General features: G+C 56.7%; 2 protein-coding genes and 1 long non-coding RNA gene across 8 annotated transcripts in view; 2 read left to right on the top strand and 1 right to left on the bottom strand.

Annotated features, from left to right (window-relative positions):
• The window catches only part of LOC119864761, a 29,386-nt gene extending 19,359 nt beyond the window's left edge, over nucleotides 1–10,027 (bottom strand). For all 6 annotated transcript variants that reach the window (XR_005375174.1, XR_005375175.1, XR_005375176.1 and 3 more), the window contains exon 1: nucleotides 9,758–10,027. This is a non-coding gene — a long non-coding RNA (uncharacterized LOC119864761). The remainder of the gene's footprint in view (nucleotides 1–9,757) is intronic.
• MYO1F (myosin IF) overlaps nucleotides 1–12,686 on the top strand; it is a 33,965-nt gene extending 21,279 nt beyond the window's left edge. Inside the window, 12 exon segments of the mRNA XM_038567501.1 lie at nucleotides 409–515; nucleotides 1,417–1,515; nucleotides 1,596–1,740; nucleotides 7,963–8,077; nucleotides 8,171–8,340; nucleotides 9,148–9,293; nucleotides 9,623–9,769; nucleotides 9,885–10,033; nucleotides 10,452–10,535; nucleotides 11,092–11,287; nucleotides 11,383–11,552; nucleotides 12,250–12,686. Of these exon segments, the coding sequence (XP_038423429.1) occupies nucleotides 409–515; nucleotides 1,417–1,515; nucleotides 1,596–1,740; nucleotides 7,963–8,077; nucleotides 8,171–8,340; nucleotides 9,148–9,293; nucleotides 9,623–9,769; nucleotides 9,885–10,033; nucleotides 10,452–10,535; nucleotides 11,092–11,287; nucleotides 11,383–11,552; nucleotides 12,250–12,326 (1,605 nt within the window). The 3' untranslated portion in view covers nucleotides 12,327–12,686.
• Nucleotides 12,687–16,296: 3,610 nt separating this feature from the next.
• On the top strand, nucleotides 16,297–21,075 carry ZNF414 (zinc finger protein 414). The gene is made up of 8 exons (XM_038567523.1): nucleotides 16,297–16,455; nucleotides 17,183–17,495; nucleotides 17,828–17,935; nucleotides 18,050–18,155; nucleotides 18,696–19,039; nucleotides 19,121–19,171; nucleotides 19,625–19,798; nucleotides 20,937–21,075. Exons 1-8 carry the CDS (start codon nucleotides 16,453–16,455, stop codon nucleotides 20,996–20,998), a joined length of 1,161 nt encoding a protein of 386 aa, XP_038423451.1. The 5' UTR covers nucleotides 16,297–16,452; the 3' UTR covers nucleotides 20,999–21,075.
• The last annotated feature ends 262 nt before the right edge of the window (nucleotides 21,076–21,337 follow it).

Here is a 21,337-nt window from a genome sequence, read left to right as displayed (position 1 = left end):
ATCAAAGATATACACACACACATATGATTCTTTACTTCCAAAGCAGTGGTTCCCTGAAGACAGGCAGGAACGTCCTGTGCAACAGGTACTTCTGCGTGCTCAGGTACTCCATCAGCAAACGTTTGCTGAGCACTTACTATGCGTCCGATTAAGTGGTGAGTGCCGCAGATGTGAGAGCTCCTAGTCTGAGGTTCCAGGATCAGGGTGACATACAATACCAAGTCCCCGTGCTGTGTGCTAATGGAAGTATGCAGAGACCAGGGACACCTGACCCCATGGCTCACCAGGAGCCAGCCCCCCACCCCACTCAACGGGTCTCTGTCTCTTGGGCCTGTATCCAGGGTGGGAGGAGAGAGGGTCCAAGGGTCTCCTCATGTGCACCACCCCCTGCCTTCTCCTCCACCTCAGAAACAAGCCAATGACCTGGTGGCCACGCTGAAGAGATGTACACCCCACTATATCCGCTGCATCAAACCCAATGAGACCAAGAAGCCCCGTGACTGGGAAGAGAGCAGGTAACTGCCCCCTGGACCAATCCACACAGCCTCTCCCCTAGACTGACCCGCCTCCCAGAACCCACCCGGAGTCATGTGTGACCCATCCCAAGACTGATGGAGGCTGACCCCCAGGACCAGCGCAGAACTCCCAGGGTCCTAGCGCTGACCAAGACCCTCCGGACTGTAGGGATGACCTGAGTGCAGGTTGGCCTGAGTGCAGGGATGACCTGAGGGCGGGATGACCTGAGTGCAGGATGACCCAAGGGCAGGGATGATGTGAGTGCAGGATGACCTGAGGGCAGGATGATCTGAATGCAGGAATGAGCTGAGGGCGGGATGTCCCGAGTTCAGGATGACCCAAGGGCAGGGATGATCTGAGTACAGGGATGACCTAAGTGCAGGGATGAGCTGAGTATGGGATGACCTGAGGGTGAGATGACCTGAGGGCGGGATGACCTGAGTGTGGGATGACCAGAGTGCAGGATGACCCGAGTGCAGGGATGATCCGAGTGCGGGGATGACCCGAGTGCGGGATGACCAGAGTGCAGGATGACCCGAGTGCAGGGATGACCCGAGTGCGGGATGACCCGAGTGCAGGGATGACCTGAGTGCAGGGATGACCTGAGTGCAGGACAATGCAGGAACGAGCACAGTGCCCTTGTCCCAGACCTGAGGACACATCCCCTAGAATTAACCCTGGAACTGACCACAGAACTAACAGAGCCCTCCCCCCACACACAGAACTGACTGCCAGGCTGACCCCTGGCACCGGCACTAAAGTCACCCCCCAAACTGCCCCCAGCATGAATCCAGACCCAGCAAGCCTCCCATCTGCCCTTTCAGCCCTGCCCAGCAGCACCCACCCACTCCCGGGACTAGGGAATACCCCCCCAGGGGACTCACTGCCTTTCCCCCTTAGGGTCAAGCACCAGGTAGAGTATCTGGGCCTCAAGGAAAACATCAGGGTGCGCCGCGCTGGCTTCGCCTACCGCCGCCAGTTCTCCAAGTTCCTGCAGAGGTGAGGCACCCCCGCCCCGGCCCTGGGCCCTCACTGGCAGGGACCTGTCCCCCCAACCCTCCCATGTCCTCCGCCTCCAGGTACGCCATCCTGACCCCTGAGACGTGGCCACAGTGGCGAGGGGACGAGCGCCAGGGGGTCCAGCACCTGCTTCGGGCAGTCAACATGGATCCAGACCAGTACCAGATGGGGAGCACCAAGGTCTTTGTCAAGAACCCCGAGTCAGTAAGTGTGAGAGAGGGGCAGACACCTGCCTCGCCGCCAGGGCTCCGGTCCTGCTCGTCGGCGCCACTTTAGGCCTCAGGCATGTTTCCTTCCCACCCCGCGAGTCTCAGTTTCTCCATCTGGAAAGTGGGGAGAGTAGTGGGCACCCTGCCGGACTGGGGTCAGGATCAGACAAAACGGGAAGCACCCTGTGCAGTGGGTGGACGTGGCAAGTGCTCAGAAGAACCCCAATCCGCTGGGTAGTCCATGGTGGCCAGCAGTCAGGTGGAGACACACATGGCCACCTGCGGGGACAAGCCACCTGCGAGGGATAAGAACCCACAGCTTATCCAGAACGGCTTTTGTCCCTCGTTTCCTTCTTTCCATCCTTCTCTTTCCTCCTGCTTCCTTTTTCACCACCTTCTTTCCATACTTTCTCCTCCTTTCTCTTACCTCCTCCTGTTCCTTCATTCCTGAACACATTAGGTCCCCAGGCCTGAGACTCAGGTCCGTCCAAGTGATGGTTTGCTTATCCCCAAACCTGCCCCAGGCCCTCATCCATCAAAGACAAGCCTCCTTCCGCATCCTCCAAGGCACAAGTAATATCTCCGGCACGTTATGGTCAGCTCTCAGCCTTCTACCAAAGGCTGGGGGCACCACCACACTATGCTGCCTCTGCCTCCAGGTGGAAAAAAAGTCTAAGTAACAAGGACAAGTCTGTTCTGGGGACGCAACCCACAGCTCGGTGACCAGAGTTAACAATGCTCGGAACCTGCTGAGAGTAGATCGTCCCTGTTCTCCCCCCGACACACACACACAAGAAACGGTAGCTACGTTCAGGGTGGGGTGCTAGCTAGCCCATGGGGGTCATCATCCTGCAATACGCACATGGATCAAACCAACTCATGCCACACCTTAAACTTGCACAAGGTCATACCTCAATTATATCTCAATAAACCTGGGTTTGTTGAGAAAAGCAACAGTCACAAAGACAGCAAAGAGCAGGGCCAAGGGAGACGCTGGGCTGGCTGTCGGCAGAACATGCAACTCTTTTTTTTTTTTAAATTTTGTAATTTAAATTCAATTTGCCAACGTATAGTGTAACACCCAGCGCTCAGTCCATAAGTAGGGCGTGCAACTCTTGACCTCGGGGTTGGAAGCTTGAGCCCGTTGGGTCTAGTAGAGATTACTTAAACGTTAAATCTTTCCAAAATAAATAAATAAAAAGGCAGGGAAGGGCCTGCCTGGCCACCTGCTGCCACGCGAGGATTGGGCAGTACATGGGGAGCGGGCCCGTCGGCGTGAGCTGGGCTGGTTCACCACACTCCCGGGCCAATCTTCCGCTCCCCAGCCTGGGCCAAGCCGGAGCACCGAGGAAAGGTCTGCCGCCTGCCCAGGGCCCGGTTAGGTGCCTCGTCACCTGCGTGATATGGCACCTGCCCTACTGGCACCTCAGGGACTCGAAGACAACTAGGAGCTTGTCAAGATGGTTCCCTTGATGTTACTATAACCTACCAGGAACTGACTTCTCACCAAACCAAACACATGACACAGTGGGGTGGAGACTCTGGAGATGTCATAGGTACAAAAACAGTCTGTCAAGGCAGGGGGCGGGGGGCGGGGGTAGGGGGGCTCCAGGCTGGCTCAGTCAGTTAAGCATCCAACTCTTGATTTCGACTCAGGTCATGATCTCAGGGTCATGTGATCGAGCCCTGCATGGGGGGCTCCACGCTCAGCGGGGAGTCTGCTTGGGACTCTCTCTCCCTCTCCCTCTGCACCCTCCTCCCCAGATCATGTGGGTGCTCGCTCACTCTCACTCTAAAAAAAAAAAAAAAAGAAAAAGAAAAAGAAAAGAAACCCAAAAAACCCCAGTCTGGAATTGCATTCAAAGCAAATAGCTCGGGGATCCCTGGGTGGCTCAGTGGTTTAGCGCCTGCCTTTGGCCCAGGGCGCGATCCTGGAGTCCCGGGATCGAGTCCCATGTCGGGCTCCCTGCATGGAGCCTGCTTCTCCCTCCTCCTGTGTCTCTGCCTCTCTTTCTCTCTCTCTATGTCTATCATAAATAAATAAATAAATAAATATTAAAAAAAAAAAGCAGATAGCATCACAAACCAAAACTGCCTATCACTAAAACTGCACCTGGAATGATTCGGTTTGTAACAGTTGAGAAAGAAAGGAGGGAGGCAGGGTTAGAAAAAGAGGATGGGAGGGACAGAGAATCCACCTTGCCAAATCCGACTCGGAAAGAAACATGTAAAAATTGACCCTGAAGGGGCACCTGGGTGGCACAGTCCATTGAGCATCCGAATCTTGGTTTTTGGCTCAGGCCGTGCTCTTGGGGTTGTGAGATCAAGTCCCGCAGTCTGCTGAAGACTCTCTCTTCCTCTCCCCTCTGCCTCTCCTCGCCCCCGCTCTCTCCCTCTCTCTAATAAATAAATCATTTTAAAAAAATTTTTAAAGTAAAAAAAAAATTTTTTTTTAAGTGACACTGGAGGGATCCCTGGGTGGCGCAGTGGTTTAGCGCCTGCCTTTGGCCCAGGGCGTGATCCTGGAGACCCGGGATCAAGTCCCACGTCGGGCTCCCGGTGCATGGAGCCTGCTTCTCCCTCTGCCTGTGTCTCTGCCTGTCTCTCTCACTGTGTGCCTATCATAAAAAAAAAAAATTAAAAAAAATTTTTTTAAAGTGACACTGGAAAAAAAACAAATAGACAAAGCTAGCACTGGCTAAGACTATATAAGGTAAAATCAAATTCTGACAAAGAAATGCAGTCTGCACATTTTGAGGTGAAGATAAACTGGCTGAAAATAATGAAATTCACAAAGAAAAATTTGGTGGAAAAGAATTTGTAAGAAAAAAAAACTGAAAATTTGCACTAGACAAAACTGATTTTGATGATAATCATTTTAAATTTTTTACCTTTTTTTTTTAAGACTTCATTCATTTACTTGAGAGAGAGAGAGAGCATGAGCAGGGAGGAGAGAGAGAGAGAGAAGCAGGCTCCTTGCCGAGCAGGGAGCCTGAAACGGGGCTTGATCCCAGGACCCCGGGATCATGACCCAAACTGAAGGCAGGTGCTCAACCAACTGAGCCACCTGGGTGCCCGAGAATCATTTTAGCAAAATGAAAACAGAAGAAACTAACAAACATGGGAACGGTTTTATGACTGTTTACAACTGTGCCATATCAAAGATCCAAGAATTAAAACAAAAAAACAAAAAAACAAAAAAAACAAAGATCCAGGAATTAAGTTACCCTAATGGAGTTGGCGACTTTCTCAACCAAAAATGCACTTAACATTGGGATGATTCGGACTTGGATTCTTTTTCTTGTAAACATGGACTCAAAATATCCTTGATGTTTTACACACCTGCTGGCTGTCACTGCCCATCATGCTTGGTGTGTTCACTTCCTGTGGCTGCTGTAACAGAATACTACGAACTGAATGACTTGACCCAACAAATTCATTTTCTCATGTTTCTAAAGGCTAAAAATCCAAAATCAAGGTGTTAGCAGGGCCCTGCTCCCTCTAAAGGCTCCAGCGAAGATCCTTCCTCTCTAACTTCTGGTGGCTGCCAGCCATCCTTGCCCTTCCTGATCGCTCCAACCTCTGCCTCTGTCATCACATGGCCTTCATGTGTTTGGTTCCAAATGTCCCTCTTCCTAGAAGGACACTAGTCATATTGGATTGAGGGCCCACCCTACTCTAGCATGACCTCAAAGACCCTCTTTCCAGGAAAGGTCACAGTCACAGGTTCTGGGTGGACATTGCGGGGGAGCGTTATTCAAACCAGTACAGTAGGATAAGCTGAGATTTGGGGCCTATCTCACCCACTCAGGCACACACAGCCCTGCCCTCTGCACATGAAGGAGATGAATTTTATTTTATTTTTAAAAAGATTTTACTTGTTTGAGAGAGAGAGAGAGAGAGAGCATGAGGGGGAGAGGGGTCAAAGGATAGGGAGAAGCAGACTCCCCACCGAGCAGGGGAGCCCAATGTGGGGCTCGATCCCAAGACCCGGGGATCATGACCTGAGCCAAAGGCAGATGCTTATCTGACTGAGCCACCCAGGTCCCTTGAAGGAGATGAATTTTTTTTTAATATTTTATTTGTTTAAGAGAGAGAGGGTGCCACCTAGGCACCCCCAAGGAGACAGATTTTAAACTGTGTAGACAGGAAGATTCCTTTCCCAAATTGAAAACGAATCCCCTTCCCTTAGCAGAAATAATGAGGTTGCAGGACACTTGTCCCATCTGCCCTAAACAGCTAAGGGAAGAGAGAACTCCCGGTTGACTGGCTCGCCCCCAGTCCTGCAAGTGCTCTATTCATACCTGACATCCTCTCAGCAAACTCCAGAATGCACTCACGTGCCCTCCAGACACCCCATACAGGGAGGTGTTACTTGGATATGCTTTGCACACAGACCCACTGACCCCATAGGATATTGGCCTGAGAAACAGAGGAATATGGAAACTCCACTCTATTCCCTACAGGTCGTGAAACTGTAGTCTTGGTCGGGGGTTTTCCTTCCTGGTGAGAGGATCCCCACCTTTCGTGAACACTTATAAATATCTACAGCTTTATAAGTTCTCCAAGGGGATCCCTGGGTTTAGTGCCTGCCTTCAGCCCAGGGCCTGATCCTGGAGACCTGGGATCAAGTCCCACATCGGGCTTCCTGCATGGAGCCTGCTTCTCCCTCTGCCTGTGTCTCTGCCTCTCTCTCTGTATCTATCTCTCATGAATAAATAAGTAAAGTCTTTAAAAAATAAAAATAAAATAAGTAAAAGTTCGGGATCCCTGGGTGGCGCAGCGGTTTGGCGCCTGCCTTTGGCCCAGGGCAAGATCCTGGAGACCCGGGATCGAATCCCACGTCAGGCTCCCGGTGCATGGAGCCTGCCTCTCCCTCTGCCTGTGTCTCTGCCTCTCTCCCTTTCTCTCTCTGTGACTGTCACAAATAAATAAAAAAATAAAAAATAAAAAAATAAAAAAAAAATAAGTAAAAGTTCTCCAAGATATATAGATATATATTTTCTTTAAGATTTATCTATTTTAGAGAGAGGGCATGAGCAGGGGGAGGGGCAGAAGGAAAGGCAGGGAGAGAGAGACAGAGAGACTCCCCACTGAGCAGGGAGCCCCAGGAGGGGCTCGAACTCACAACCCTGAGATCATGACCGGAGCCGAAATCAAAAGCTGGACGCTCCACCAACTGAGCCACCCAGGCGCCCCTCCAGGATATATTTTCCCAAGTGCACTTGAACCAAGGATCTACAGAACTACTTCAGTAGTTTCTGGGAACCCTGGGGTTTCTGGGAATCATCAACCACCTTGGTCAGCAAAGCAGGCAGCCGGGCTTTTAGCAGTGATGTGACATTTGCATACTTGACAAATCTCTCTGGGTGAAGTGCTACTTATTTTTCTTAATACAGCCTCATTTTATTTTCAGTATTTCCCATTTTGGTATTTCCCCGATCGACACTGTCCCTTCTATCGCTAAATCTGAGTACAACATTCCCCAGCCATCTATCTTATTCCAATAGGTTGTTCTATTCTTTGCTCAGCACCCTGTTGTTCTTATTACTGTAGGTTTAGAACTTTTCACATCCAGTGGCCTCCCCTCCTTGATACGTTCACTGCTATTATTCTAAGTGAAGAGACATCCTTCGTGGCATTTCTACTCTGACTTGCTCCAATACAGTTTATTCCCCCAAGTGCCCTCTGGACTGAGACTCTTGAAACTCAAAAGTCTGCCCTCTGCAGGCGCTTCTTTTCCAAGGCTGGCACGTATGGCTGTGCAGGTTGTACACTCTACAACCTGCACAGTCTCCAAGTACATCACAATCCTATGCAGCAGATTGTCATATTTATGGTATTCTGGTGGTGCTCTAAGATGCACATTGGTCCACCTTTTTTAACATCTCTGAAATTGGGGTGTACCTCCCATGGGTGACATATGAGTGCATAACTTGACAGTGTGAGAAACTGTGATATTATACCATTTCTGGCAAGGCTACAGAGTCCGTAAGAGGCAGAGCTGGGATTCGAACCCCACAACACCAGCCTAGAGTTTAATTTAATGCAGGGGCTTATGCCCCATAGTGGGAGGGAACCCTGGGTTCAGTCATTTGGAGGAAGGAAAAGATTTTTTTGACCATAGTGTATGAGCACGTGTGCAGGTGCCCGTAAGCAAGAGCAAGTGGACGGGGTGGGATCGAGGAAAGACCCACTGCCACTCCCTCTGTCCCAGCTCTTCCTTCTGGAGGAGATGCGAGAGCGCAAGTTCGATGGCTTTGCCCGCACCATCCAGAAGGCCTGGAGGCGCCACGTGGCTGTCCGGAAGTATGAGGAGATGCGGGAGGAAGGTGAGAGGCTGCAGAGGGACGCTCAGGGTGGGGACAGATGGACTTGGAGGAGTCGAGCCACAACCGCTGCCTCCCTGCCCCCTGTCCCCACAGCTTCCAACATCCTGCTGAACAAGAAGGAGCGGAGACGCAACAGCATCAATCGGAACTTCGTCGGGGACTACCTGGGGCTGGAGGAGCGGCCAGAGCTGCGTCAGTTCCTGGGCAAGAGGGAACGCGTGGACTTCGCTGACTCGGTCACCAAGTACGACCGCCGCTTCAAGGTGAGGCACTAGTAGGTGGGCGCGTCTGGGACCCTGACCCCAGCCTGGCACCCCCACCACAGGTACACCCTCACACTGGCCCAGATACACCTGTCCACAGGTATATATTCACCTAGCCTGATACACCTGCCCCATCACAGGTATGCCCTCACTTGGCCCAGACACATCTGTCCACAGATATGCATTCAATTAGTGTAGATACATCTAGTTATTAAATATGTCTTCACAATAAATAAAATAAAATAAAATAAAATAAAATAAAATAAAATAAAATAAAATAAAATAAAATAAAATAAAAATAAATATGTCTTCACGTAGCCCAGACCAACCTGTCCATCACATACATCTGCACCTGGCCAGACACAGCTCTCCACAATTACACACTTGCTTCACCCAGAAGCCCTGACCACAGGGCCACCCACACTTGTCCTGGATACACCTATCCATTAGATATGCCCTCAGCCAGTCTACGTAGATTTGTCAATTAGACATATCCTCACCTGGCCCAGATACACCTGCACACAGGTACACTCTCATCTGACCTGGGCACCCATGTCCAGCAGGCATACCTCCACCTATTGTGTACCTGTTCACTGGCCCAGAAACTCCTCTCTAGCCAGTATACCCTTACTTAACCTCCTATTCTTTATGTAATGTAAGTCCTCATATACCTTCACATGGAGGAAAACCCTCAGCTGACCTGTCCCTCACCTGCCAGCACCACTCCCCTGCCTGGGGGTGATGCCCTGGAGCCAGGTTGCCCAGCTCTGGGCTCCAGCCACCAGCTCTGCTCCTGCATCCTCACAGCCCATCAAGAGGGACTTGATCCTGACGCCCAAGTGTGTGTATATGATCGGCCGGGAGAAGGTGAAGAAGGGACCAGAGAAGGGCCAGGTGCGTGAGATCCTGAAGAAGAAGCTGGAGATCCAGACCCTTCGGGGAGTTTCCCTCAGGTGAGGCCAGGCCCTGGCCTGCCCGCTTCTCACCCCATCTGTCACTCTGACCACCTAACCTACCGCTATACCTGGAAGCCTCTTGGCTCTACCTGTCACCTTCACCTGCCCCCACACTCCTGATCCCTATGAGCCAGCAGCACCTTGCCCCCTCACCCCACGCTTCTCTGTGACCGTCTTCCCCAGCTCCTTGCCACCGCTCCCCTTTGGCCCACCGGCGTCACCTCCCGCTTGCCTTCCCCCGACGCTCCCCGACGCATCTCACAGTCAGTCCTGCCACCCTCACTACCACCCTCACCTGCCTGCCTGCCTTCCCACCCCTCCCCCAGCACGCGGCAGGACGACTTCTTCATCCTCCAAGAAGACGCCGCCGACAGCTTCCTGGAGAGCATCTTCAAGACCGAGTTCATCAGCCTCCTGAGCAAGCGCTTCGAGGAGGTGGCGCGGAGGGCCCTGCCCCTCACCTTCAGCGACACGTACGCCCCCCGCCACCGTCCTCGGGCTGCGCGGGGCACAGAGCCCCCTCTCCCGCCCCGCGGCCCCGGCCCGCCTGGGAGTGGGCGTCCCCGCAGCTTCCTCCTCTCCCCACAGACTACAGTTCCGGGTGAAGAAGGAGGGCTGGGGCGGAGGCGGCACCCGCAGCGTCACTTTCTCCCGCGGCTCCGGCGACTTGGCGGTGCTCAAGGCGAGCGGCCGGGCGCTCACAGTCAGCGTGGGCGACGGGCTGCCCAAGAGCTCCAGTGAGTCTGCGCAGAACGCGGGGGGCGGAGCCAAAGAGGCGGGTCCTGTGAGGGCGGGGCCAGCACAGGGACCAATCAGGGCTGTGGGGGCGGAGCCAGTGGGGGCGGGCCGGGAGCCGGTGAGGGCCGTGGAGGGGTGGGCCTAGAGACACGCAGCCACGGAGAGGGCAGGATCAGCGACGTAGCCAATGAGTGGGAGGGAAATGTGGAGGGGGTGTGGCCAGAGAAATGACCGCCCCCCGGAAGTGGGCGGGCCCAGAGAGACCCAATGAGGTGGGTCGTTGGGGGAGGGGCCAATTGGGCAGAGCCGGTGTTCCAGCAACTATGGGGCGGTGCCTATGGACAGCCAATGAGAGCAGGGGGTGAGCCTGCTGTGGTCTGGTCCCCACTCAAATTCCCATCTCTTTTCCCCTTTCAGAGCCTACAAGGAAGGGAATGGCCCAGGGAAAACCTCGAAGATCAGCCCAGGTCCCTGCCCGGGCAGCCCCTGGACCTCCCAGAGGTGAGGAGCCGCGTCTGCCCGTGCCTCCTGTGTGCCCCATGACCAAAGCCATCTGTTGCCCGCTGCCAACAGATGGGGCTGACCACTCTGTTCTCTGCCCAGAACTCGCCGCGGCTCCCCGTCTTCCACAGAATACAGACGAAGCTTAGTTGGATATTCAAAGCCCTTCAGAAGCCAACCCTAGCCAACCACTGACTTCTTCTCTCCTCCCTTCTTATACTCTCCTGTCGCGCAAGCTACATCTTATTTTGCCAATTTAACAAATTCGTCCTTAACTTCCAAGGCTTTGCTTAGGCTCCTTGCTCCTCTGGTCTCCCAAATTCCCACTAAGCTTGAGCTCCTCTTCATCCTCCAAGAGCCACCCACAAAAGTCCTCCTACAGAAGAGGATGGAGGAAACTTTACCCCTACAGAGCCCCCTGGGCCAATCCTTAGCATGCTGGTTTGAGCATACGACTGGCTGCCTCCTCCCTCAGACTGGGAACTTGGAGCTAAGTGCTCCCCAAATCCTCCTACCATCACTCTGATAAATGCTCCCACCCTTGCTCCTGCCACAGGCCTGAACCACAATGGGGTGCCCCCTTCTGGCAGAAGGGGGCCCCTGCCCCTGGAGATCACATCTGGAGGGGGCTCCCAGCAGCCTCTCCGAGGCCCTCCATCCGGGGCCCTGAGGGCCAGCAGACGGCCCCGGGCACGGCCCCCCTCAGAGCACAACACAGAATTCCTCAACGTGCCTGACCAGGGTGTGGCCGGGTAAGTGGGGAGAGAGGGCAGCCCAGGAGGTGGGGGGTGGGAGTGGGTGGACACGGGAGCATCTGGCCTGTGACAAGCGCTTCCTGTGCCCACAGCATGCAGAGGAAGCGCAGCGTGGGGCAGCGACCGGTGCCAGGAGTGGGCCGACCCAAGCCCCAGCCCCGGACGCACGGCCCGCGGTGCCGGGCGCTGTACCAGTATGTGGGCCAAGATGTGGACGAGCTGAGCTTCAATGTGAACGAGGTCATCGAGATCATCTTGGAAGGTATGCGGGCCAGGGCAGAGGTGGGAGGAGTCAGAGCCCTGACACAGCCAGGCAACCGCCCCCCACCACCATTCCTGCACACCCTTCGGAGGAGAACAGAAGCCACCAGCCCCCACCAGAGATACCCTCTTCCAGGCCAGTGGCTGCAAAGGCTAGGAGGCCTTGGGTCCAGAGGGTTCCTCCTCAGCCACTCTGGGGGCCTCACAGCAGCATGCCCAATCCCCCCCTCCCCGGCCTCATTTTTCTCTCCTGTCAAGCACGGGGCTAATACCAGAACCTACTTCAAAGAGACCCCTTGTGAGTAAAAACTGTGTCATGTCTGGCTGGCCCAGGGCCACCTTCCTACCTCAGTCCCCTGGGCTGCCCTCCCCATCAGCAACACCCTCTGTGGGTAAACGGGGACCCCCAAAGGAATCATTCACTGGTCCATCATGGGGAGGAAGGGCAGGCACCTGTAGAAAGAGAGGATGAGGGATGAGCACGAGAGAATGGTCTAGAACATGGCAGAGTGTGAGGCAGCAGCAGGAGAAACCACGCATCCAGCCGCCCCTCCCTCCCTTCCATCTGTTGACGATTCTCTTTTCGGAGTCTGCCTTCTGCCATGCCAGTGGCGATGAATAAAACAGGCGCGGAGCCAGCACGAAGGCTTTCTCCTGCGTGGGCTGGATGCCGCCTCACGCTCCCTTCTCGCCCACAGATGCCTCGGGCTGGTGGAAAGGCCGGCTGCATGGCCAGGAGGGCCTCTTCCCAGGAAACTACGTGGAGAAGATCTGAGAGGGGGCCCGGGTTCGCCTCCTGCCTGCCTGCCTGTCAGGGAGCCAGGCCCTGCCAGCGGGGGCCTCATTCTCCTTGGCCGCATTAGCCAGAAGGTCCAGTCCTGTGGCCTCCAGCCCAGGCCCTGGGTCTGGGGGTCACCACCGCAGCCATCCCAGGGCCCTGGCCTCCCCCATGTCACATGCATTGCCTCCTGTGCCAAACAGGACTAACAGCAGGATCTACCTCCCAAGCTGCCTCATGAGTATAATTGAGTTGTGTCCTGTCCGCAAAGTGCCAAGCACAGTTGGGGGCACCTTAACAAGTGAGACCTCCCTCCTTCTGTCATCACTGAGGCAGTAAACCTTTGCCAGGCGAAAGCGTAAATTGATTTACTGAGCGCTAAGCAGGGAACTACCTTCTCACAACGCTCTGAGGGAGGAGCAGCAAATACCCCAACGCAGGTGAAAAACCGGGGGCTGCAGTTTTGTCACTTGCCCAAGATCCCACAGAGCCAAGCCTTGAACTCGTGTATACCCCCACCCCACCTGTCCCAAAGCTGGAGTTTGTCTCACCTGCCGGCTCACCCACTCTTGACCACTTGCGTCCCAGCCTTCCTTCCTGCAGAAAATAGTCTGGTGGGTCCTGTCAGCTTTGAATCTGCCATCCCCAGACCCATCTGGGACCTGGCTGGACCCTGAGGAAAGAGGCAGGTCCCACATGGGCCTTCACAATCCAGCCTGGGCCACCCCTGGCCCTTGTCCCCCACCCCACATCTGGGTCTTCTGGGCCCTCCCTCATCTGGGCTCAGGATCGGTTCTGATATTCAAGGGTCCTGGATTTCTGTACCTGTTTCATGGGTTTAGGGGGTCAGTCTGATGACTGGTCTCCCCAGATATTTCCAAGCCAGCGATGGAGTCTGAAGCTTTCATATACCCCTGCAAATGCAGCCAGAACTGCCAGGGGTTCTTGCCATGGTCTGAGCCTAAATATCCCGACTTTCCAAATGGATGCCCACTCTGTGCTCAGACCCTCAAAGAGCAGCAGGTCTGGGAGAGAGAGGGAGCCAGACCAGGGGTGGGCCAGAGAAGGACAAGGGGCTGGGGCAGGGGATGCAGAGAGAGAGTGGGCATTGCTAGAGGACACAAGAAGGAAGGAAAGGGGTGGGGTCAGCAGATCTCGAGGGCAAACAGCACATACAGCGAGCTAGGCCGTGACAGGAGGACTCCAGGCAGGGCAGCCCAGGTGGCGCAGCGGTTTGGCGCCACCTGCAGCCTGGGTGTGATCCTGGAGACCTGAGATCAAGTCCCTCATCGGGCTCCCTGCATGGAGCCTGCTTCTCCCTCTGCCTGTGTCTCTGCCTCTCTTTCTCTGTGTCTATGAATAAATAAATAAAATATTAAAAAAAAAAAAAGAACTCCAGGCAGAGGACACCTACCCAACTGGAGAATGGGAGAGGAGGTATAAGAGAGAGACTGGCCAGCAGAACTTTCTGCAGGATCTGAACCTTCTTCTGTACCTACCTTGGGAAGCGGAGCACGAGCACGGCCAGAAGGTAAAAAAAAAAATCCCAAGGTTGCATATGGGTCTCAACAGCTCTTTTATTAGCCAATCATTGTACAAAAGCATCTAACCAGTCCCTTGGATGTTCCTGGCTTCCTCCATCTCTGATTTTCACCCCTTGGTTGCCCAACCACCACTGTGTGTGTGTGTGTGTGTGTGTGTGTGTGTGTGTGTGTGTGTCCACAACACTTAGATGTTAGGACAGGCTGGGGAGGAAATGCGGGAACTACCAACCTCATCAGCTGGGCACTTCCCGGTCCTGAAGAGGAATCAGGGTTTCCACCTCCCTTCTCTGTCCCTGAACTCACCATGCAGGCTCCCTGCCCCCCCTGACATTTTGGGGTACAGCCCTGGGGCCCCACTGCTGTGGCGGTCACCCCATTTACAGGAAGTAGGGCCTTCTGGGCCTCACATCTAGGTTACAGCATCTTCAGACTGCAAACCTCAGAATCACCTTGGCCCTGCCCACTCCACCCCCCCCCCCCACATCCTGTTGACTTAGAGAATTTCTTAAGCAAGGCCCCTCCTCTCCCTTCCTTGGGTCCTGTCCTTCTGAAGCCTCCCCCTACACTTCCCCAGATTGCACCAACCTCCAGTCCTCACACAAACACACCTCTACCCTGAGTCAAATGACCTGGGCTTTTTTTTACATTAATGAGTTTTTAACTGTGTTGATGATAATCCAAAAAACTCCACATTTTTTAATACTCTAACAGCACAAAATACGAAAAGCCATCTCTCCCTCACTTGAAAATCTGTTCCCTTCCCCAGGTGTTTTTTTTTTTTTCTTTTTAAAAGATTTTGGGGAGCCAGAGTGGCCCACCGGTTTAGTGCCTGCCTTCGGCCCAGGGTGTGATCCTGGAGCCTCGGGATTGAGTCCCGCGTCAGGTGGGGCCTGCTTCTCCCTCTGCCTGTGTCTCTGCCTCTCTCTCCTCTCTGTGTATTCTCATGAATGAATAAATAAAATCTTTAAAAATAAAAAAAATAAAAGGTTTTATTTATTTGACAGAGAGAGCACAAGCAGGGGGAGCAGCAGGCAGAGGGAGAGGGAGAAGCAGGCTCTCTGGTGAGCAGGGAGCCTGATGCTGGGCTCAATCCCAGGACTCTGGGATCACAATCTGAGCTGAAGGCAGATCCTTAACCCACTGAGCCACCCAGATGCCCCCTCTTCCCGATTTTTTAACATTTCCTTCTAATGGGATTCTCTGCACATAAAGGCACATAAGTACATCTTCTGCACACAGATGGAAATACACTGCACATAAAGTCTATATTTGCCCAGAACTCAACAGATACCTCTTGAATGTTAAATAATGTATAGAGACCTGAGATCAAAGATTCCCTTTACCATCCCCCAACTGCCCATCCTCCAAACAACAGCCAGGAATCAGATGGTGGACCTCCCCCAGATAAAAATACATCAATGGTGGGGATCCCTGGGTGGTGCAGTGGTTTGGCGCCTGCCTTTGGCCCAGGGCTCCAACCTGGAGACCCGGGATCGAGTCCCACGTCGGGCTCCCAGTGCATGGAGCCTGCTTCTCCCTCTGCCTGTGTCTCTGCCTCTCTCTCTCTCTCTCTCTCTGACTATCGTAAATAAATAAAAATTAAAAAAAAATACATCAATGGTGAGAATAGAAACCACACTCCTTTCCATGGTTCACAAGGCCCTGTGTGACCTTCTCTGCATCAAGTTCTCTGATCCAACAGTGAGCTGATCCCCTCACTGGTCCCTAAGACAAGCTTGTCCCTCTTTACCTCAGGACATTTGCACAGCTATCCACTTCCCAGAGTCCCCTGACCTTTGATCTGCTCACTCCTTCCTGACCATCCGGTTACAGCTCAAAAGTCAACTCACAGAGACGCTTCTCTCCCTTCTCTGTTTTTTTTTTTTTTTCCTTTGTGGCACTTAATGTAACTAAGGCGGTTTTCTGCATTTGTTGATTCGTTGTCTATTTTCCCATTTTAAAATGTGAGCAGGCCCCTGAGGTCAAGGATGTCTGTCCTGTTCATCTCTGGGTCCCCAACGCCTAGTACACAGGTGACTCGTTCCACGCAGGTCCACCCAGGGGTCTTCATCCTTAGGCTACCCCTGTCCGGGGGACAGACAGCTTGCTTCCTGCCCCTGGCTATCACAAGGAGCCCATTCCAACTTCAGAACTAAGTGCATTGACAATTTTGACGGTCACTGCCGATTTCCCTCCGAAGATGCTGCCCAACCAACACGACCTCTTCAAAAAGAAGAGCGGCTGAGAGCTGGTGACCGGACGGGAGGGGACAAAGGTAACCATTTTGCAGACAGGATTCTAGGCCAGGATCTCCGAGCTCAGGGTTTTTCCAAGGCGCCCTCCGACAAGCCCGGCTCGCAGACCCAGCGCCGCCTGCGCAGCTCCCCACGAGCGCCCAGATCTCAGGCCCCGCCCCCCCGAGGGGCGCCGTGCGCAGGCCCCGCCCCCGCTCTCGCGAGAGCCGGGAGGCGGAAAATGGCGTCGACGTGAACGCGAGCCCGCGGCCGCCCAGGGAGTCGCCGCAGCCTCAGCGGGAGCCGCCGGAGCCGCAGGAAGAAGAGGAGGAGCCAGGGTCGAGGATGGTGAGCGCGGCGCCGGGGGTGCGGGCGCGGCGAACCAGCGGGAACTGGCGGGGCGGCCCTGTGGCACGCGCAGCCTCGGGCCGACCCCGCCCCCACATCCGGGCCCTCGCCCGTCGCTGGCTGTCACTTGGGGGACGCCCCACCCCCTGCTTCCTGGCGCGGCTGCGACTGGGCCACGCCCACCGGGCTGGGCTCCGCCCCTGGTCCTTCTGCATCCGGGGCCCTGGCACCTCCCGGTTTGACTGCGCAGCTCCGGGCGGGCGGGTGGGTAGACTTCGGCCCTCGGGTAGTGCGCTTGATCCCTTCTGGCCCCTCCAGCATGTTCTAGCGGTGCCCTGCTCAGGGCCCCATCTTCGTAGCCTTCGCCTCGCCCTCACCCTGTAGGCCACGCCCCTGCTGTGTCGGGGTGGGGGGCGGGCATCCCCCTGTCCCAAGTTAGGGACTAGGGACTGCTTCTTCCATAGGAGTAATTCCAGACAGTTACCCCTTATGCAACTGGGACCCCTCCCAGTGCCCTACCAGAGGATGGGAACACAGGAGGCTCAATCCACCCTTACCTCCGTCCTCCCCGATGGTGACTCCTTAGAATGGGGTCTGACCTGGTGATGTCTTGAGGGCATTCGCTGCTTCAGGAACGTTCAAAGGTCTGGGGGGGGGGGGGGTTCCCCTGGCTGGTCCAGGCCGACCTGGGCCCAGAGGGGTTCTCTCTGCCTTTTCCTTTCATTAGGAGGAGGAACCCTCGGGGCCCAGCCCGGACATGCCGGCCGCTGCAGAGCCCAGCTTCACTGAGACTGACAAGGAGGTGCTGTCTCCAGCTGTGGCCGCCGCGGCCACCTCGTCTTCCATGGGGGAGGAGACAGGCCCTGAACGGGCAGCCACACCCCCAGTGTGGGACCGCGGAGGGCCTGGGGGGACCCAGCAGGGTGGCCCCTCACCCCCAGACAGTGGTCAGCCTGGTCCTGGATCCAGCCTTGGCCCGGCCAGCACAGTCTCTGGGACCAGCGAGGACCTGAGGCCTCCCAGACGTCGCCAACAACCAGGTGATCTGTGATGGAGCCTTCTGGAGGGTCACAGGCCTTGGAACAATAGAGAGGAGTACAGAGTATCTCCAAACTTGGGCCCCATCTAGAGGGAGTCACCATTTCCTGAGCGAGCACCAAGTGTATGCCAGGCTGTGGCTAAAGTGATGAGCTAGGCCATCCCAGCCTCTGCCCTCCAGGAGCCCAGTCTGGTGGGGGAAGCAGATGGTAAAGGTGCTGGTAAGAAACCAGTAGGGTAGTTCCAGCCTCATCTGTGCCTCTCCGGGGCATAACTCTGGACAGCGTGGACGAGAGAACAGTGGGTGACACCTCCCCTTCTGTGCTTCCTGCAGGGAAGCAGATACCCTGCTCCAGCCCTGGCTGCTGCCTCAGTTTCCCCAGTGTTCGAGACCTGGCACAGCATCTGCGTACCCACTGCCCACCCACACAGTCCCTGGAAGGTAGGGCCAGAGTAGGCGGTGGGGAGGCAGTTTGGGGTAGGAGGCAGGCAGTGCCTCCAGGCCAGCCTCGGCCACCCGTCTCCACTCCTCTGTCCTTTATCCCTGTCCTGCCAGGCAAGCTCTTCCGCTGTTCTGCCCTGAGCTGCACCGAGACCTTCCCCAGCATGCAGGAACTCGTGGCACACGGCAAGCTGCACTACAAACCCAATCGCTACTTCAAGTGAGACCCCCCCCTATGCCGACTTCCACCGGTCCAGGCAGCTCCTCCCACCCCTGGTTTGATTGCCACTACCTGGGGTCCAGGCCTTTCTCTCCCTTCCTAGTCAACAGGGAGGTGGGTTGAGTCTGGTAGTGGGCGTGCCCTCGGGCAAGACCTGCCCTTACCGGCCCTGAAAGAGACCCTGGTTACGGGACCCTAGAGACCCGGGGGAGGAGCGAGGAGCTTGGGAAGGGCGGGGCATACGTGGTGTGTTTGCATTCAGTCTCTCCTGACCCCGCTAGAAGAAAAGTGGCCACCTAAGTCAAAATTGAGACTTCCTTCCTCGTTTTCCCAGGGCAAGGACCCAGAGGGGTCCGGAAAGGTCGCAGCCACACTGGGGGGCGCTTAGAGCAAGCTTCTCCCCCCGCAAATGGGGGATCTGTGATTTGGGCCTTAGGCTCCCTTACCTACGCCCGTCGCGCGGCAGCTCCCCAGGTAGCGTCGGATAGGCCCTACCCTCGTCCCGCAGGAGGCCCAGCCCAGCCCTGTGCCTGCCCCCAGGTGTGAGAACTGCCTCCTGCGCTTCCGCACGCACCGCTCGCTCTTCAAGCATCTGCATGTTTGCGCCGAGCATGCGCAGAGCCCAGCCCCGCCGCCACCCCCCGCCCTCGACAAGGAGCCGCCGGCGCCCGAGCGTCCCCCGGAGTCCGACGCCGCGTCGGCGCCGGGCCTGCCGTTCCCGCTGCTCGAGCCGTTCACGACCCCCGCCCCTGCCCCCACCGGGCCCTTCCTGCCCTACTTGAACCCCGCGCCCTTTGGCCTGAGTCCCCCACGCCTGCGCCCCTTCCTGGCCGCGGCGCCCGGGCCGCCCGCCTCCAGCGCCGCAGTCTGGAAGAAGAGCCAAGGTGAGTTGGGAACTGGGCCGCCTGAAGGGCGAGCCGGGGCGCCCCCGGGACTCCTGACCTTGACCCGCCCGTTTATCTCAGGTGCCGGCGGCAGCCCGCGAAGACCCCAGGGCGGCTCCGACACGCCCTCAGGTGCGTGCAGGTGACCACCGGGGGAGGGGAGGAGGGGATTGTTGTCTGCGCCCTGCGGGGCCCAGGGGACGCCGGGAGGCAGTGTTGCCCGCCCCTTCTCAGGGGGCTAGAACTGCCACCCCCGAAATACAAGAGCTTTGCCTTAAAAATACTGGCCCCGGAGCCTTCATCTGCGCCGGCGTTTCCGTGTAAAACCCGCTCCCGGTTCACCAGGCCTTCCCCTGCGGTGGTTCCAGGGATAGGAGTGGGGGATTCGGAGAAGCCCAGTTTAGTGCCCCCGATTACAGGAGGGAGCACGCCCGGGAGCACTTGGACCAGCCAGGCCAGACCAGCCAGGTGCCCGGGAGCCGCCGGGGAGGCGGGGAGAGGTCCGACCCGCGCTCGCCCGCGTCCGCCAGCCTTGGGGTGGACGGGTCCTCGGGCCGGGACTGACGGGGTCCCGCCTGCCCGCAGGGCACGCGGCCCCGAGCCGCATCGTGTGGGAGCACACGCGCGGCCGCTACTCGTGCATGCAGTGCGCCTTCTCCACGGCCTCGCGGCCCGCCATGACACTGCACCTGGAGGACCACCGCGCCGTCGCCCCCGCGGCCCCGGGGCCCGGGCAGCCGCGCCCCGACGCGCCCGCGGGTAAGGCGGAGGAGCGCGCGGGTGGGGAGGGCGGGGCCCCGGAGGCGAGGGGCGGGGCCGAGGCTCAGGCGCCCCCTCCTCTGCCCCACCCAGACCCGGCCCCGCTCGCACCCAAGGTGTCTCCGCTGCTGTCAGAGGGGGACTGTCCGGTGTTCTCGCCGTTCTGAACCCCGCCGCGCGGGGGGGGGGGGGGGGGGGGGGGGAGGGGGGCGCGGCTGGACTGTAGGGTGTGGGGAGTTTTGTGATTTTAACGGGGTTTAAGATGGAGAGGGTGGGGGGACAATAATAAAGGAGGCGCGATGAGCCAGCCTGTGCTGTGTCTGGGTCTCTTGCCCCTCTGATGCACAGCAGGCCAGTCCAGCCCAGCCCAGCAGTCCTGGGGTGCTCGTGTCTGGGGAGGGGACAGGCCTCCCCTCAGACTCACTCCTCCCGTCACCTTAACGCTGGGCCCCGGGTCTCCTGCTCAGTTTTACTCCATCCAGCTGTAGTTGGGACTGCCAGCTCCCGTGTCTTGCCCCACCATTTCCAGAAACCAGGTGGGAGAGAACATCACTTTTGAGAAGTCTCAAGGGTCAGTCAGTAGGACAGGCTGGGAGGCTGGTCCTGCTGGAGGCCACACCCACCTCCCCCATCCTGAGGCCAGTGTGGACTCCCAGGTGACAGGGTTGAGGTGGTGGTGCCAGGGCCTCTGGCTGCAGGCTTTGTCAAGGACAGGCTTTGTCACTGCCCTCCAGACCCTCAGGAGGAGAGCCGGTCAAAGCCTGACCCAGGGAGCCTGAGCTCCCTCCCCCTACCCCGTCCCCTGTCTCAGTCTTCCAGCCACTGCTATCTCCTCTTCCCTTCCTTTATGAGAAATCCGTCCTAGGTCAGGGGTTAGAACCTGGGGCCACACTGCTGTCCCAATGCTGTTGTCACCCCAACCCAATGGGCCAAGCCTACCAAATTGGAAGTCTTAGGAGCCTTGTTGGCAGCCGCCCTTCAGAGGCTCCTCCTGCGTCTTGCTCCCTTCCACCCCCCTGGTCCCCCAGCCTAGGTCCCTGACCCCCTTCCCCCTCCTCAGGCACCTGAAGCAAGCCTCCTGCCCTCTTCCCCAGTCTGAACACCACTGAAAACATGTGTCTCTTCTCCCTGCCTTCAGTGGCTCCCCACGGCTCTCTGGATGAAGACCTTGTTCTAATAGCCCACAAGGCTCCATCGTGAACCTCTCCCACGCCCCCATCCTCAGCCTCCTTGAGGTTGAAGAGCTCCAAGCTCCAGAGGCCGTTCTGCTTCTTCTGAAGGGGAGGTTGATCTGAGTGCCCTTAGGATGGGCACACCTGCATCTGGGGGCCTGACTGCCTGCACAGCCGCCAGAGCTCTCACAAGGGGCTTCAGGGCTGCCCTGTCACTGGTGGGGTTGTAGCCGAGACTCCGCTGGCTCAGGCCAGGGGTCTGCTCTGCCACCAACTCTGGGCCCACTGAGGTAGTATCACTCAGCACCTGCTGTGGGGCTAGCTGGGATATCAGGGGGCTTTGGGGCTCCAGGCCCCTGAGCTGCCC

This window comes from Canis lupus, chromosome 20 (assembly GCF_011100685.1).
Source record: "Canis lupus familiaris isolate Mischka breed German Shepherd chromosome 20, alternate assembly UU_Cfam_GSD_1.0, whole genome shotgun sequence".
In the NCBI taxonomy this organism is placed as follows: Eukaryota; Metazoa; Chordata; class Mammalia; order Carnivora; family Canidae; genus Canis; species Canis lupus.
The sequence above is the reverse complement of the archived record's forward strand: the minus strand, read 5'-3'. Positions and strand labels throughout refer to the sequence as shown.

What these genes read in the sequence shown, in the direction of transcription:
- ZNF414 (XM_038567523.1), top strand. An exon ending in CGGCTCCGACACGCCCTCAG is followed by an intron (nt 19,172 to 19,624) that starts GTGCGTGCAGGT and finishes GCCTGCCCGCAG; the next exon opens with GGCACGCGGCCCCGAGCCGC. An exon ending in GCGCCCCGACGCGCCCGCGG is followed by an intron (nt 19,799 to 20,936) that starts GTAAGGCGGAGG and finishes CCCTGCCTTCAG; the next exon opens with TGGCTCCCCACGGCTCTCTG.